This window comes from Mesoplodon bidens, assembly GCF_964165515.1.
Source record: "Mesoplodon bidens genome assembly, chromosome: X".
NCBI classification, from domain to species: Eukaryota; Metazoa; Chordata; class Mammalia; order Artiodactyla; family Ziphiidae; genus Mesoplodon; species Mesoplodon bidens.
In genome coordinates this window covers 120,775,110-120,792,002 of record NC_138163.1, presented here as the reverse complement: position 1 = coordinate 120,792,002, position 16,893 = coordinate 120,775,110, and the positions used below count along the sequence as shown (strand labels likewise).

The following is a 16,893-nucleotide window of genomic DNA, read 5'->3' as shown; positions in this document are numbered from 1 at the left end:
ATTAAAAGGAGTCACTTCTGAAGAAGTTCTCAAATGAAGCAAAGCAAGATAAGAGGGTTTATCACTGGTAAGAGCAAGGTGCCTTCTAAGGCCAGTTTAACACTGATACAAATACCCTGTGACATTACTCAGGAAAAGTCGACCAGGGCTTTGCTAGTGATGTTCTCAGGAAAGAGATAACCTTGCAAAGCATAATCCATCACTCACATCAAGGGCTGGCCACTGAGACAGGATGGTTCTAACCGAGACGTTTAAGATATTTAAAAGGATGACCTCCATCCCCTTTCTTCCAGGTGGGGAATGGTAGTCAAGTGATTCTCCCGAATCCAAATAGAAAGCCCCACAAGGGTGAGGATGGGGTAGAGATGGCCATGGCGTTGCCTGAGGAAGGGGATGTTGGCAGGTAAACTGTTTTCGAACAAAGTAGAAGGGAAGACTCTGAAAGCATAATTGTTAGATTAAAATTATGAAAATTCATGGGGGGGAATAGCTCTTATGGGAGAGAGTAATTTTATAAAAAGTAAAAAAAGAAAATACCCAGGAGTCATCTGACACAAAACTTCAAATTGGACTGGAAAATATACAAAACATACAAAGTAGGAATTTTCTTGCATTATAATCTTCAAGCCAAGGGGAGACCTAAAGCACTCTCAAAAAACATGGGAGTCACCGATGTTCAACTTTCTCTTGGACCCCAAATCTTAAGGTAACTGTTAGTCCCAGTCCTCTCAAATATGGAGAGGAGGTATCAGACGGCATTAAGTGAAAAATTAGTATTTTATGTTGTTAGTGTCTAGTTGACAGTAGATTTCTACTTTGCCCTTATCTTTACCCCAAAACATCCAATCAAAGATGACTCCTCAGGGCTTCCCTGGTGGCGCAGTGGTTGAGAGTCCGCCTGCCGATGCAGGGGACACGGGTTCATGTCCCAGTCTGGGAAGATCCCACATGCCGCGGAGCGGCTGGGCCCGTGAGCCATGGCCGCTGAGCCTGCGCGTCTGGAGCCTGTGCTCCGCGACGGGAGAGGCCACAACAGTGAGGGGCCCACGTACCGCAAAAAAAAAAAAAGATGACTCCTCATATATGCATTAATATATGATAATTGTTTTCTCTTTCTGACTTACTTCACTCTGTATGACATTCACCAGGTCCATCAACATCTCTGCAAATGGCACAATTTCGTTCCTTTTTATGGCTGAGTAATATTCCATTGTATATATGGGACACATCTTCTTTATCCATTCCTCTGTCGATGGACATTTAGGTTGCTTCCATGTCCTGGCAATTGTAAATAGAGCTGCAATGAACATTGGGGTGCACATATCTTTTGGAATTATGGCTTCCTCTGGGTATATGCCCAGGAGTGGGATTGCTGGGTCATAAGGTAGTTCTATTTTTAGTTTTTTAAGGAACCTCCATATTGTTCTCCATAGTGGCTGTATAAAATAGGTAACTAATGAGAATCTACTGTACGGCACAAGGAGCTCTACTCAATGTTCTGTGGTGACCTAAATGGGAAAGAAATCGAAAAAGGAGGGGATATACGTATACATATAGCTGATTCACTTTGCTGTACAGCAGAAACTAACACAACACTGTAAAGCAACTATACTCCAATATAAACTAAAAAAAAAAAAAAAAAAAAAAAAAGATGACTCTCACCAGAGCTCATGGAGAATTCTGGGCCTCTGTGGAGTTGGTATTAACCTCTATACTGGAACAGTAATCTATACCAGATGTGATAGGCTGAATTGTCCACCTCCTTCCCCAAATTCATATATTAAAGTCCTAGCCCCTAGTACCTTATTTGGAAGGAGGATCATTGCAGATGTAATTAGTTAAGATAAGGTCATACAGAGTAGAACAGGCCCCTAATTCAATATAACTGATGTCCTTCTAAAAAGGAGGAATTTAGAGACACACACACCCAGAAAGAACACCCTGTGAGTATGATGAGACTGCACGGAGGGACGCCAGAGGTTGCCAGCACACTGCCAGAAGGTAGGAAAGGAGCATGGAACAGATTCTCCCACACAGCTCTCAGAAGGAACCAACCCTGCCAACACCTTGATCTCAGACTTCCAGCCTCCAGGACGGTGAGACAGTAAACCTCTGTTGTTTAAGCCACACAGTTTTGGGTATTTTGCTATGGCAACCCCAGAAGTCTAACACACCAGATTAATCACTGAAGCTTCCAATAATATTTGAGGTCCCAAGTGCCAGCTCCTCCATACATTATCTTACGACCGCTAGAGAACTACCACTGCCCCCATTTTCGGAGTTATCTTTAAGTTGCCTTCTGCCTCTGGCCCCTTCTTATGTATTTACTTCTTTCCACGGTTAGAAAAATCTGTGTTTACTAATTTCTAAGATGGGCTTGATGCAAAGCCATCTGTTAAATGGGAAAAATCCCTGTATATATGAGATAATCAACAAATATGGCTCCAATTAATGATTTTTAAATTACCGTTTAAATATTTACTTGGACTGTGCCCATATGATGTCAAAGTAACCGATTTGCATGTGAATATTTCAGTCAAACAATTAGCTGTTTTGTCTATATAATGCCAAATCGTGTGGTTCATTTTTGTTCTATTACCATATTGACTGGATTGACCGGTGGGTTTTGGCATCATAAAGCATAGCCTGGACTCCTTTATGAGTACCAGGAGACTAAGCCAGAGGCATAAAAAGGTACTTCTTTTCTTTAAATTCCCAAGGACTATGAGTAGTGAAATATTACAGTGGAGGGAATCTTCACTAAGAAAGTATCACTTAATAACATTAGTTAGCCCTTCCTGTGGGATTCTGTCACCACTTAATTTCACCTTTATTGTTCTATAGGGGAGTTCATTACCATGACTTAGGTGATACTACTGCTTTATGGAGACCAAAGTATTATCGCTTCAGGCGAGGCAAATTAAACAGAATGCCTACCGGGCTGATAATAAATAGGGAGGTGCAGAAGTGGGGGAAGGCTCATGAATACATATGTCCTTATTGTTCTCTTTTTCCCATTCCTTAATTTTCCTCACCAGCCACTGGCCAGACTGACGGGGACCGGATGGATAAATGTAGGGTGGAATGGGAAGGAGTAAACTGGGGTGACTACTTGCAACTGGAGAAAGGGGATAAAGTGAATTTGACAAGCTTCCAAGTGGGTCCAAGCCAGACCCACTATTGTACCTCAGGCACTACCCCCCTCTGGCTACCCTCAGAGCTATAAACGATAGTTGGCACATTATGAGTTTGTGGCCTTCCCACAGCCCCCTCTGAGGCTTTCATCTCCTTTTGGCCTCGCCCTCCTTTCTTTCCCCTTCTGAGTGTAAACTGAGAGAGCATCCTAGTGGCCCCAACTGCCATCTTTGCTGTTCCATGGCTTAAAGAAATCCCCCCAAATTGGAGATTCTGTGGAAGGTTTGGGCATCCCTGGTAAGATGTGGACATCACAATCTGAAATTCAAAATCCCCAAACAATGAGCTTCCACACGTACCTAAGTAATACACTAGTCCAATCAAGTATATTTTCCAGACAATCTCATTATCTGAATTTTTATTAGGATATTACTGGGATTTTCAAGTAACATTTTGAGATGTAAAATAAAATGTCTTTAATCACAAAGGGAGAATTTAAAAGACAGACAAATCCGGGGGGTGGGGGGGTAGGATGAACTGGGAGACTGGGATTGACGTATATGCACCACTCGGTATAAAATAGATAACTGATGAGGACCTGCTATATAGCACAGGGAACTCTACTCGGTGCTCTGTGGTGACCTAAATGGGAAGGATATCCACAAAGGAGGGGACATGTGTATACTTATGGCTAGTTCACTTCGCTGTGCAGCAGGCGCTAGCACAACACTGTAAAGCAACTATACCCCAATAAAAAAATAAATAAATAAAAGATAGACAAATCCAGAAAGAGATTGCAGAAAGGTTTCGTGAACTACCGTCTAATAATAAGCAGAGAAAAAACTAGCACAAGTATGATTGAAACAAACAAGCAAACAATCAAAAAACATTGCCCGTGCGAATGTAAAATGGTTCAGGCCCTTTGGAAAACAGTTCAGTAGTTCCTCAAAATGTTAAGCATAAAGTTACCACATGACCCAGCTATTCCATTTCTAGGTATATAGCCAAGAGAAATAAAAACACATATCCGTACAAAAAACTTGTACACAAATGTTAATAGCAGCATAACTCATAATAGGAGTAAAAATATTTCATTAAAATGGTCTAATATTTACAGTGCTCCCATATAGGTGTCAATGAAAGAATGAGTGTCTAATACTATAAAATGCTGGTGCCTGTTTTCTTCAGTGTGATTGCTAATTGTGTAAATTAAAGCACCCACAGGTGGCATATGGGGGTGTGTGTTTCCTAACAAAAACAAGCTTCTGCCAAGGAATGGGGGCCTTATGTATAGGGTCTGCTTTTTGGTCACCTTCGGAGATGGGTTCTAGAGGGTCATCAGAGGGGAAATTCGCAGGGGTGCATCGTAAAGATGAAGAGAATTGAGATAGACCAAAGAGGAAGGTTTCCAGGAAATCTCACCCATGAAGGCCATATATTTCATTTTCCTCCCACTGCCCCTGTCCCCACCACCTCCTCCTCATTTATCTCCTTTTCCTTCTCCCCCCAGTGAAGTTGTCTCATTTAAGCAACTGGCCTTAAGATACAACTCAACTCCCTAGGGAGCAAGGACATTTATTAATCCACATGAATCACCATATTGCAGACTTGACCTAATTGACTTTAGCCTCCACATTGTGGACTCCTCCAGGCTACTGACCTCTCCTGTCCAACTCTCATGTCCAAACCATTACATTCAATCCCCATTTGTTGTAGCTTAGAGCTTAATACAGTCCATCTTTCCTTCTTCCTCACCCTGACAAGAAGCTCTGTTCTCCAGTAGAATTTGGTAACGATGAACTAATATCTCTAAGGTTGGATATGGTTTAGCATAGCTCTTTGCAATGAAACTGTGGCTTCAGAAACCATGATGCAGTGTCTTAGCTCCATTCTGCAATCATCTCAGTCCTGTCAATTCTATCCCCCCCAAAAAATGTATCAATCCTTCCCTTTCTCTCCATCCCACTGGCCTCCACCTTGCTTCAGGCCCTAATCTCTTCTTGTTCTAATTGTTATCATGACCTCCTAACTGGCTTCTTTGCCTCTAGTCTTGCCCTCCCTTTATCCACCCTCCACATAGCCACTAGAGTAACTTTATAAAACATAAACCTGGCCATAAACTCCCGTTTAAAGCCTTGAAATGGCTCCCCCGTCGCCTTCAAAATAAACACCCAGCTCTCTATCTAGGCTTCTAAGTCCCTTTTTAACACGGCCCCTGTCTACTTTTCCAAGTTATTGTCTATCTATCTTGAACTGTCTGTAGTTACCAAAACAAGCTAAGCTCTCTATGGCCATCTTTATAATTTCAAACGTTATTCTCTCTGCCTGGAATATTCTTTCCCTCCATGATGGGTTGGCCAACTCCTTTTTTTTTTTTTAGACAAATTTACTGAGGTATAATTTATATGCCATTAAATTCACTAGGCTTGACTAACTGCTAACCTTTGAGATGCCATTTGGATGTCATCTCCTGTTTTCAGATGGGCTCCCCCAAAGACAGATACTGAAACAAAGATGTGGGCACAAACGATTTATTTGGGAGGGGATTTCCAGAAAGCAGAGTGAGGGAGTGCAGGAGGGAGAGAGAGAAGAGAGAAAAGCCAATAAAAGGTGTGTTCACAAATGGGCAACCGTGGGGTCAGCTCTGCGGTGGTGTCTTTGAGAGCCTGCGTGAAACACCTCTCTGAGTTGTCCTACAGAGAGGCAAAGAAATTTGGGTATTTCTTTCTTTTTCCTCTCCCTCACTAACTGAGGGTCACTCCTAAGGTTGTTAGCTCTCTGGCACTTCCAGCCTGCCCGCCGTGGCCAGAGAATATCTCCGACAGAGAGAAGCAGGAAGCCATCAGCATATATAGGAACTACCTCGAGTGGACTTCTAGAGCAGGCCAAGAGGCTAAGGTTGGAGCACCAGACAGCAGCTCTACACATACCCTTCATAGCCTTTCCAAAGGCTACCTCTGCTTTTCAGATTGGATTAGAGGAACCTTCTCACTGGTCGCATAGCACCAATGTCCCTGCCACACTCCACAATTTTGTTGTTTCACTGGGTGGCCTCAGTCCACTGCACTGTGGACGCTTCCAAAGCAAGGTCTTTACACATCTTTGTTCTCCACATTTAGCAAGATGCCTTGGACTTATCAAGCCCAATAATGGGTATGGTCATTTCAAAGCACTTTACATTCGCTATCATGTTTTATACCTGAAGATCTCCTTACCTGGGAGATAGTATCATCATCTTTATCATTCTGATTTTTATGAAGAGAAATCTGAAATATGGTGATAAGACAGAGCTAGGTGGAAGACCATATTTGCTGATGGCTAGGCCAGTAGCCAAACTACTTCAGTTTTTGCTGCTAGGCGGACCACAGGAGGTAATGGCATTCACCTGAGGCTAAACCTTTCAACTCATGGAAGAAAAGGCTTTTCCACAACTAGAATAATCCCCTTTACAATATTCAGAAGATGCCTGAAGGTGGAAGCAAAGCAGCCCCAGAAATGCCAAGTCTTGTGCTTTTTCTGAAAAAGGATTCTTTGATTTTTTTTTCTTCTCTCACTTAGACTCTCCTAGGAGCTGCCTCCAATGTAACTTTTCTAGAATTCTAATATTTGTGAACATGTAAATCAGATTTTACTATTAATTAATTCACCAACATAATGCCATTCACTAGAAGGAAGTTATCAGCCATGGGGAACAGAATGCCTTGTAGCTCTGTCATTTTTAAAAGTCAAAGCAAGAAGTACACAGTTCTAATAACAGAAGAGATGAAGTGCTTTGTTCTTAGGTTATGCTCTGGAGTACAATTTTTAAAGGGATTAAATATATAAACATCAAAGAAAGACTGCCCCGAAGCTAAGAACTGTATCAGGAAACCCCCTGCTTTCTTATGTCCCCTATGCTCATACATAAGACAATGGATCTGGTGATTGTAATGGTCTCTGTTCACTTTACACAGTAAGTAAAGGAAGAGAATTAAAGAATCTTTCCTTTGCAGTATAATGACTACTGGTGAACCACTAAAAAATGGAAGAATTTCAACAGGCATAAGGTCAGAGTCTATTTGGTTGCTTTTTCTGCTATGTATTTTGGAACCACTTGACAGTTTTCCATTTTAACATTTTGAGGGATTTTTCTTGGTAGAATCCAGACAAGGACTACAGAAGTTTTGCCATCTGCAAAAAGAGTGGGTTGGATTAGATCAGCAAACACTTTGGGTTCCATAACAATATTTTAGTTGGTCCACAGAACTCCTCTAAGGAATACCAACATCAGAAATGAATACAAACACTGAAAAACTGATTAATGGATAGGCCATTGATACTGACACTTTACAACACTATTAAATGAATAGTAAATACAGAAATAGCATGAAATTGTTTATAATATTCATGGCACATTATATTAGCTGATTATGATGTTTTTTACACTTTATGATATTCAGTCAAGGCATTTTAGAAAAGGAATCAGGTAATTTTCTGCTTAAAAGAATGATTGAGGGCTTCCCTGGTGGCACAGTGGTTGAGAGTCCGCCTGCCGATGCAGGGGACACGGGTTCGTGCCCCGGTCTGGGAGGATCCCACATGCCGCGGAGCGGCTGGGCCCGTGAGCCATGGCTGCTGAGCCTGCGCGTCCGGAGCCTGTGCTCTGCAAGGGGAGAGGCCACAACAGTGAGAGGCCCGCCTACCGCAAAAAAAAAAAAAAAAAAAAAAAAAAGAATGATTGAACAGGAAAACATGGATTTTGATATCAGATAGGCCTGGATTCTATTTATACTTCCATTACAGTGTAACCCCGAACAAGACAGTTAATCTCTTTAATCCTCAATTTCCTCTCTTTAAAATGGGTTTGACAATACTTATAGCCCACAGGGTGATTTTGCAAATTACATGGGCTAAAATACAGGAAAGTGCCTGAGGCTAAACTTAGCACATAAAACACAGGAGAATATTCTTTTCCTCATTTTCTATCATTCCTGTGAGTTTCCAGCACAAACACTCCTAAAATTCAAGAGATTGTAGTTTAGAATTTGTTCTAACATTTTCCTTTAAATGTCCCCCCCAATACAAACACACCACAAATGCATCAAATTATTGGGCACAATTTTAAATATGATCATATTGGATTTAATGGTCTACCAGTTTAAATTTATTTCCATTTTAAATGACCTGGCTTAGAAACTCCCTGATTATATTAGTTTAAAGAAACTCTTTAGCTCTAAAATTTCCCTAAAACCAATTTAGAAGTGATAGAGGCTGGAAAGGGGAGGAGTCACTAGGTTTTAATGGATCTGTTCCTGGTACTGAAAGTGAATAAAGTACCTAAACTCTCCTCATTTAGATGCAGTGGAAGGAAAGCCAGCTTCACTTAATGAAAAACCTGAGTTGCACTTAGATTTCAAGAAAGTGGCATTACTCAGGAATTCCCAGAATGAGGAGCGGTCATCTTTGACCAAGCTCAAAACTTTAGGACCATACCAAGGGAAGAGAGAAGGGGACCTCTATCAGCCCAGCCCAGTGGTCAAAAGCCTATCAAAAACTGATACATAATAGTTACATCTCATTAACGTGTAGATATCTATAACATTAGATAACAAAGAAGCTCAAAACAGCAAGATGCTAGCTGGAGGCTAAAGGTATTCTAAGGCTGGAAACCAACCAGATATCATCTATGCCTTTTTTGTTGCCTCTCCTCTAACCCTTAACTCTGGTTCCTATTTTAATTCTCAGTATATTTATCCAACCCTATTAGACTAAAAACTTCTTGCGAGCAGGGAATCCCTCACTCAATTTCTCCTAGTTGTTGACCTCAGTAGAAACTTGCTCACTGAAATAATTCAAATAAAATTGTTCAATCAAGTTAAATTAATCAATGTTGTTTTGGCAGTCAGAGAAAGCTTATTAGATATATGAGCTAGGATTTTAGGAGAACCTTGAAGGACGGAAGGATTTTGAAAGATGGAAAAAGGGCAAGGCCATGCTTTCTGCTTTTGAAGAGAAAAAAAGCAAGCAAAGATTTGGACCTGGCCATCTCAACCTACTGGTGGCATGGTGAGCCCAGACACCCAAATAGTGTCTTTCAAAATGTTTCTCCCTGAATAGATGCATGAAATATCCCTCTCTTAGCCCTGAGTCCTATGTTTATTCAAGAAAATTATTTTGCATGACTTTTTTCCCTATGTCATGATTGATCATTTTTCTACAAGACTCATGATGATATTGAGAGCCCACTGAGTTGGCAGAATATCCTGAAAGACTCAGATATCCAATCAGCACACTTTTCAGAGGGGGTCATCGACACACAGCAGCGTGCCTCTTTATCTTAAGCAACCTATTAGGACTTGCCACACACGTGTGTTCTCTCTTCAACTGCAAGTTTAAACTAGCTTTAGAAGTCTCCCTTTGTGTAAACTTTCTGTGAATACAGTGTTGCTCTGCATAAAACGGTTTTTTGGTCAAAATAGGGCTGAGTCCCAGGAGATATTTTATGGAGGCATCCCCACAAAAAACACTGATGTTTGCCAGGGGACCCTCCCCATTCTGAAAGGAAAATGCTTGTTACACTTTTTCCTTCCCTGCATCTGTTTCCATTCTCCGAGAAATCTTACCTAGATGGCATCTTTTAGGATGGCAGAAGCACCCACCACTTAGAAATATATCAGGGTTATTGAGATTAGGAGAGTATAAAGTGATGATAAACACACTATGCTAAGTATTACCCTAAACTGCAGCCACCCAACTTTCCTTTGCATGATCCTGCTGTGTACAATGATTTCATGGTTGACATAGAACAATTTAGATTTAAGATATATGCATGAAAATAGTTTGTTGTTTCCGAGGCAGAAAATGGTGGTGTGATTATTGAAAGCTAATGTTTGACATACTTGCTAGACCAGAGAATACCCTTGTTTCTAACCTTTTCAAACCAAATAAGCTTTTCCTTTGGGTCCACACTCCTTCCACACCATGATCAATCCCTCTGGCATCTCTGAGCAATACTGAGCCAAGAGACTGATTCCAAATGTAACAGATGATAGAAATCCCCTGCCCCCAAGCAGGAATACTTCATTTATTTGACCAAGAAATTTAATCCCTGGGAAGGAATGTCCTTGTCCCTTCCAATTTAACAATAATCAGAAAGGCATTGGTTAGGTAGGAGCTGTCCACTTAAAATGTACTGATGGATGTTTGACCCTAAGAAAATAGAGACGCAGTCAGACATTTATCTACAGGCTGTTCATCTCACTGCTATTTTCAAAAGTAAAAATTTTAAAAACCTAAATGTCCAGCAATATGGTACAAGTTGAAGTTTCAGCCGTATGATAGAATTCTACGCAGCCATTAAAATGTCTCATAGCGGGCTTCCCTGGTGGCACAGTGGTTGAGAGTCCGCCTGCCGATGCAGGGGACACGGGTTCGTGCCCCGGTCCGGGAAGATCCCACATGCCGCGGAGCGGCTGGGCCCGTAAGCCATGACTGCTGGGCCTGCGCATCCGGAGCCTGTGCTCCGCAACGGGAGAGGCCACAGCAGTGAGAGGCCCGCGTACCGCAAAAAAAAAAAAAAAAATGTCTTATAGCAATATTAATTGACATGAGAAAATGCTCATAATCTATTTAATGGGAAAAATGTTTATCAAAGAGAATGTTTATTATAACCCTCGATTTTAGAAAAAGGCAGTGTATAAACATTGTATATGCACTGCCAAAGCCCTCCTGCCAAAGACCACCAGGAACATGCCAATAATTGAACAAGCTGGCTTTATTTTTCATTGCAGCCAGGGAGAACACGCACCATGGAGAACTGAGGGGCGTCTCAATAAGAAGGTGTTAGAGAAGACTTATCATAGGATTGGGGCTCGTGTTAATGATTTTGGGTAAGTTTAAAGCAGTGGGGCTTGCTCTGGTTTGGATGCTCTCGGGAAGCAGGCATAGTTTTATGGTTGTGTCTTACTAAATCTTCATCTGGAGGGAGAGAAGACTAGAGCAAGGCTAAAGCTGTCATTTGTTTTCCAACACACCACAACAGTCACTCATATTAGCCAGGGTAGGAACATGTTTGGTCATTTTTGTGGTTTGGACAAGGTTCCTGTTTTGTCTGTGTTCAGACATGATTATGGAGTGTTCCTAATTTTGTCTGGATCCATCACAGTTACGGAGTGACCTTATCTGCCATTAGTGTTTTGGGAATGGTTTTTGCTCAGCAGGAGAACACCAAAGCTTAGTTGTGAGCAGGTCCTAGCAACCCCAAGTCCCAGCAGTTTATACCAGGCCAGCTTCTGCATGGCAGGGACTGACTTTCTTCTTCACACACACACACATATTCAGTCAGAGAAAACTAGAATTGTAACAAATATCATTTACTGTTTGTGATATTCCAGGCACCGTTTTAAGTGCCCTACATCTTTAACCTATTTAACCTTCACGGCAACTCTATGTAGTAAGTACAATCAATATTCCCATTTTCCAGAAGAGAAAAGTATGGCGTAAAGAGGTTAAGTTACTTACCCAACAAAAGTAGTAGAGCAAGGATTTAACTTAGTGGCTATAGACCAATAGCCTTAACCTCTACATTATGTTGTCTATGTGTACAATAAATTATTAATAGAGGTTACCTTTGAAAGGTGGTGAAAGTACAGGGATACAGGTGTCTTTCTCTTTCTTTTTCTTGTTCTTATTTTCTAAATTTTCTACAAGTAATATGTATTAATTTTTAACCAGAAAAAGGAATAATTTACAAATGTACTTATGGAAGCTCTGTACCCAAGCCAAGGTCATCGTCCTAATGCAAACCCAAGTCTTTGGTGGTGGCAATGCTCCCCTGAACGTCTGAATCAAAAGAGAAGACAAATCAAATCGGGAGGAGGCAACGCCCTCCCTGCGCTCGAGCTTTCCTTCTCTTAACTCCAACTCAACTTAGACAATACTAACTGGATTTCCCGCATTAAAAAGTGGCAGGGAGGGCTTCCCTGGTGGTGCAGTGGTTGAGAGCCCGCCTGCCGATGCAGGGGACACGGGTTCGTGCCCCGGTCCGGGAAGATCCCACATGCCGCGGAGCGGCTGGGCCCGTGAGCCATGGCCGTTGAGCCTGCGCGTCCAGAGCCTGTGCTCCGCAACGGGAGAGGCCGCGACAGCGTGAGGCCCACATACTGCAAAAAAAAAAAAAAAAAAAAAAAAAAAAAAAAAGTGGCAGGGAGACCCACTCTCAGGCCGGTCCGTGTGTCTGAATTAAAGCCGGTAGGGGAAGTTCCCCCCAGTATACAGAAGCACAATTAGGAACCGAGTTGGGAGGACTAGAAGCAAATGCCTCGGTCTCAAAGGTAAGGCCCTTTCCTCGTGGGAGAAAACACCCCCAACCGGCCCGGTGAGCACCGCTGCGTTTGTCCCGCTCTAGGACTCAGCCCAAGCACTGAGAGCGGGGATGCCAGCTCTCCAGCCCGCGTGAAGGCTTACAGTAAAGGGCCGAAAATTGTAGGGACGGGAGGGAACCATCTGGAGGGACAAAGACTTCAGAATGCGAAGAGCTTTGCCGAAATGTTAAAGGCTCCCCAGCAGACCTGTCGGCTGGTTTCCCTTCTCTTACTTCTGGCGCTGCGCTGGCACCAGAGCAAGAGGAAACATCTTTGTTTGCTCCCCGCGCAGAGACCGACTTTAGGCCTCCTGAGAGGTGCCCACCCACCAGCTGCCGCCGGCTCGGCCGCAGAGAACGGTGCTCGCAGTAATTCCCACTGCCACCGTACCCCTCTCCCTCCCCCGGCCCTTTCCTTCTTTCCGAGTGCCCCGGCCGAGAGCCAGGCTAGGCATCCACCATGCCATTTAGCACCTCGGCTGCGCAGTGGTGGGTGGTTTCCCAAAGCGTGTGCCCTCGCAGCCGCTCGCGCTCGAGTCGCCGCTAGCAGGGGCACAAGTCAATGAGGCTTTTCCCTCCGCGATCATCGTGAATCAGCAAAGCGCTGCAGAGCAGCGGCGTCTCCGCGAGCAGAAATTAAGATGACGGGGGAAGGGCACAAGTGGAGTGTTGCAGGGGAATTTCTAGCCCCTCCCGGGAACGGCAGTTCTGAGGGGGTGGGGGGCGGGGAGCGCTGTTGGCTGGAAGCTGCTGGTGAACCAGAGGGAGCCTTTGGAAACAGAGAGCGGTGTGGGGAACAGCGAGGGGGAGCTGAGAAAGTGGACGAGAGTACGGCTGGGCAGAAGGACCTAGGGAGCGCAGGCAGAGCTGAGCGGGTGCGCCCCCGGGGTGGGCAGCGCAGCAGTCGCGGGTGTTGCTGAGGGAATATAGGACGGAGGGTCTGGTGTGGGGAAAGGGAGAAGAGGAACCAAGAAAGGAGGATTTCCCGGCCCACGACTTCCTGTTTCTGACGTGCAAGTTCCCAAGTTCAGTTTGAGAAGTGGAGGGCCGCTTGGCATTGGGGAATCTGGGCTGGGAACGTTAGGGAAATACCTCCCTTAGTCGCGGTCTCCCATCCATCTCCCTCTCCCTCTCCTCCTCCTCTCTTCCTCTCCCTATCCCGTCTTCCTTCAGCTTTGATTAATATGCATGCCCATGCTCAGTAGTGCGGGCCACACTCCAGGGACCGCGCCTCCAGTGACCGCCGCCTCTCGCTTGACCCTTGGCACTAAAAAGCTAAGCAGGAGCGACCGGAGGCGTGGGATGGGAAGGCCGAGCGCTCAAAGCGCGAAGCCTGGGGACCCCTCTCCGCGCCCCGGTCCCCAACCCCCTGGCCGGACGGAGCGCCTCAGCGGCCCAGACTCCGAGATCCCGCTTCGGTCTGCGTTGCAACGGATGGACCCCGGGGATTGGAGCGCGCAACGAACCGCGCTAAATTGTACCTGTGCGTGGCCGTTCCCGCCGCCGCCGCAGGTCTATCCCGGGCCCGAAGCCGGCGCCCGCCTTCTCGGGGAATTCTCTGGAGGGGGTGTGCGAGGGGAGCCACAGTGGCTGCCTTCTAGCTCACGGCTGGCGCGCACAAGCACACGCCCAACTTTGCCGAGCCGTCGGCGGCCCCCGGGTTCCCCCGCGCCCCCTGCGGCTCGGCACTCTCGGAGACCACATCTCTCCAGGTCTGAGATAAGGTGTCCCCCGCTCCCACACTCGCCCATTTGAGGAGAAGAGGGCGGGGTGGAGGAGAGAAGGGGAGTAACGCTACAGACTCCCTAACCAGCTGTTCACAAACACTCTATGCCCGCAGGGGCGCCCGCTCCAGCCCCGCCGCACCAGGTCCCCCAGACCCGCCAGTGACGACAGAGAGAGGAGGAGGAGGAGGAAGAGGAGGAGGCGGCGGCGGCGGCGGCAGTGCGGAGAGGCGGGAGTCCGGGAGCAACAGAGCCCTGGCGACCGGCGGCTCCACCGACTGACCATCATTATCAGCACTTTTATTACTGGGGGACGGTGTGGGGAGGTTGAGGGGCGCGCAGCAGAACTGTCCAACCCACTCTGGAGTGCCCCTAATTGAGAGCGAGAAGACTCTCCAGAGGCGCCTTTGGAGTGGACGTGCCCCAGAGTCACACCCGGACTCTGTGGTCCCGCGGAAGCTGCAATGTTGGGGATATTTTAAACGGCTCTTACTTGAGAGGAGGCGTGATTTCCACGTTCGAGCGTCTTCGCTCCCAACCCCCTCTCCGCACCAGCCAGTGCGCGCCACCACCTGAGCCTGGCGAGAGAGCCTGGGCGCACGCAGTCTTCAGCCTCTTCCTTTCCGCCTCTGGGGGGATTCGGCTCTGAGCGGGTCCGCCCGACGCCCCCCGGGAAAACTCTTTACTTTTTGTTTGGAAAATCGGGGCCATTTCTTTATTCATCTCTGGGCCTCCCGGAGGAGGACAGGGGAGGGGAGGGCGTGCGCGGCGGGCCGGGCCGGGGGAGGGGAGTGCGGGGAGGGGAGGGGACTGGGTGTAGCCTGGAATTCTCCGTCCTCGTGCTCCTAGGCTGGCGCGTAGAAGCTCCCCGCGATAGCGCCGCCGCCACTCCCCGCGCCACCCCGTCGTTGGCCTCGGGGGTCGGGTGAGTGGGGTCATGACGCGCCGCGGGGGCTGCCCCGGGCACCTCCGGCGCTGAGCCGGGACGCTGCCCCGCCGCTCCGAGCCCCTCTGGCGGGGAGGCGGCGGGGGGTGGGGAGGGCGCACGGGGTAGGGCGGGGTGGGGGCGGCGCGGAGGCCGCCAAGCTGGGGGGCTCTCCGGGCCGGCGTGGCCGCGGGCAGGAGGGCGTGTCTCCGGCCCGAGGGGACCCTCCCGAGGCGCGGCGCGGGACTCCCCGATGGTGGTGCCGCGGCTCCGGGAGAGCACCGGGTCTCGCCTCCGCCGCCGCCGCCGCCGTCGCCGCCGCCGCGGGCGCCACCACCGCCGCCGCCGCCGCCGCCGCCGCCCGAGCCCGCGCCGAGCGTGCGCCTCGCCCTCCTCCCGCGCCCGCTCTGCTCTAGGATGCTGCGGCAGGTTCTGCACAGGGGCTTGAGGACGTGTTTCTCCCGGCTCGGCCACTTCATTGCCAGTCACCCTGTCTTCTTCGCCTCGGCGCCGGTGCTCATCTCCATCCTGCTCGGCGCCAGCTTCAGCCGCTACCAGGTCGAGGAGAGCGTGGAGCACCTGCTGGCGCCCCAGCACAGCCTCGCCAAGATCGAGCGCAACCTCGTCAACAGCCTCTTCCCGGTCAACCGCTCCAAGCACCGGCTCTACTCGGACCTGCAGACCCCTGGGCGCTACGGCCGGGTCATCGTCACCTCCTTCCAGAAAGCCAACATGCTGGACCAGCATCACACCGACCTGATCTTAAAGGTGAGAGGGGGGCGGGCACGGGCAGCCTCTGCGGGCGCCGCTGCCGCGGTTGGGCTGGCTGAGCGCGGGGGTCCGGGCTGAGAGCGCCTCCTCTCCCATCCCAGGCGACTGCCGCAGGGGCTCTGCTGCACCGCGCGCCCCTCGAAGGCCGCCCGGAGCCTCCCAGCCTCCCGGGCGGGGAGCGTCCGGGTCCGGGCCCGGCCCTGCCCTGGCCGCCGTCGCCGCCACGCCGGCAGCCGCTGCAACAGTTGGGGCGGCGGCGGCCACGGTGCTGTGGTCGGTGCGCTTGTTTTGGTTGCAGTGGTCTTGGGGGCGGGGAGGCTTTGGGGTAACTGGGCCAGAAGGAACCGAACTAGAGAAGACATTCTAGAAAGTCCTGCTACTTGAAAACAAAATACTATCTTGGGGGGATTCAGAGACCCCTCTCCCCTGTCCTCATTCCTTCTCCCTTCCTCTGACCCCGGAGTGTTTTGGAAAAGGCTGCTGGGAGGGGCTGTGAGCGGGATGGTAAGAAAATGCCTCCCATCCACCAGAAAGAAGTGTGGTCCTGGAGAGAGGACGGGGCTGCCCTGCTGCCCTCTTCCCCGGGCGAGGTAGCCATCTCTGACTTCTAGGGGGAGAGAGAACGTTTGTAATTCGCAGTTGTTTCATCTTTCACGGTAGCTCCTCTCCTTTGAAATGCAAAAAGTTCTTTGGGAAATGGGGGATTCGACTGATGCACTTTCATTTGGGTGTATTTGGGGTGAGGGTGAGGGTGAGGGGCAGAGCCAGAAGGGGGAGGACAGAAGCCAGGCTGTGTGGCCCTGAGAAGAGCACGGGAAACCGAGCAGCTGGTTAGAGGGTGACACTCAAAGAAACAGGGTGTGCTGTCAGCCTGAGGTGGGAATTTCATGTAAAAAGTGAGGTTAATGGTGATAACTTTCAGGAAGTTCCTAAGAAAAGCAGAGGAGTGAGGACTAGAGTTGGAAAAGTGGAGACCTTGGGAGAGAAAAGCAGAAATA

At 47.8% G+C, this 16,893-nt stretch overlaps 2 protein-coding genes across 2 annotated transcripts in view; one reads left to right on the top strand and one right to left on the bottom strand.

The window, feature by feature from the left end:
* Nucleotides 1-16,893, bottom strand: part of LOC308608555 (uncharacterized protein) — a 934,308-nt gene that overhangs the window by 670,248 nt on the left and 247,167 nt on the right. The window contains exon 6 of the mRNA XM_081221773.1: nt 1,125-1,278. Within this exon, the coding sequence (XP_081077899.1) occupies nt 1,125-1,278 (154 nt within the window). The remainder of the gene's footprint in view (nt 1-1,124; nt 1,279-16,893) is intronic.
* The window catches only part of PTCHD1 (patched domain containing 1), a 54,214-nt gene continuing 52,401 nt past the window's right edge, over nt 15,081-16,893 (top strand). The window contains exons 1-2 of the mRNA XM_081222649.1: nt 15,081-15,124; nt 15,541-15,892. Of these exons, the coding sequence (XP_081078775.1) occupies nt 15,542-15,892 (351 nt within the window). The 5' untranslated portion in view covers nt 15,081-15,124; nt 15,541. The remainder of the gene's footprint in view (nt 15,125-15,540; nt 15,893-16,893) is intronic.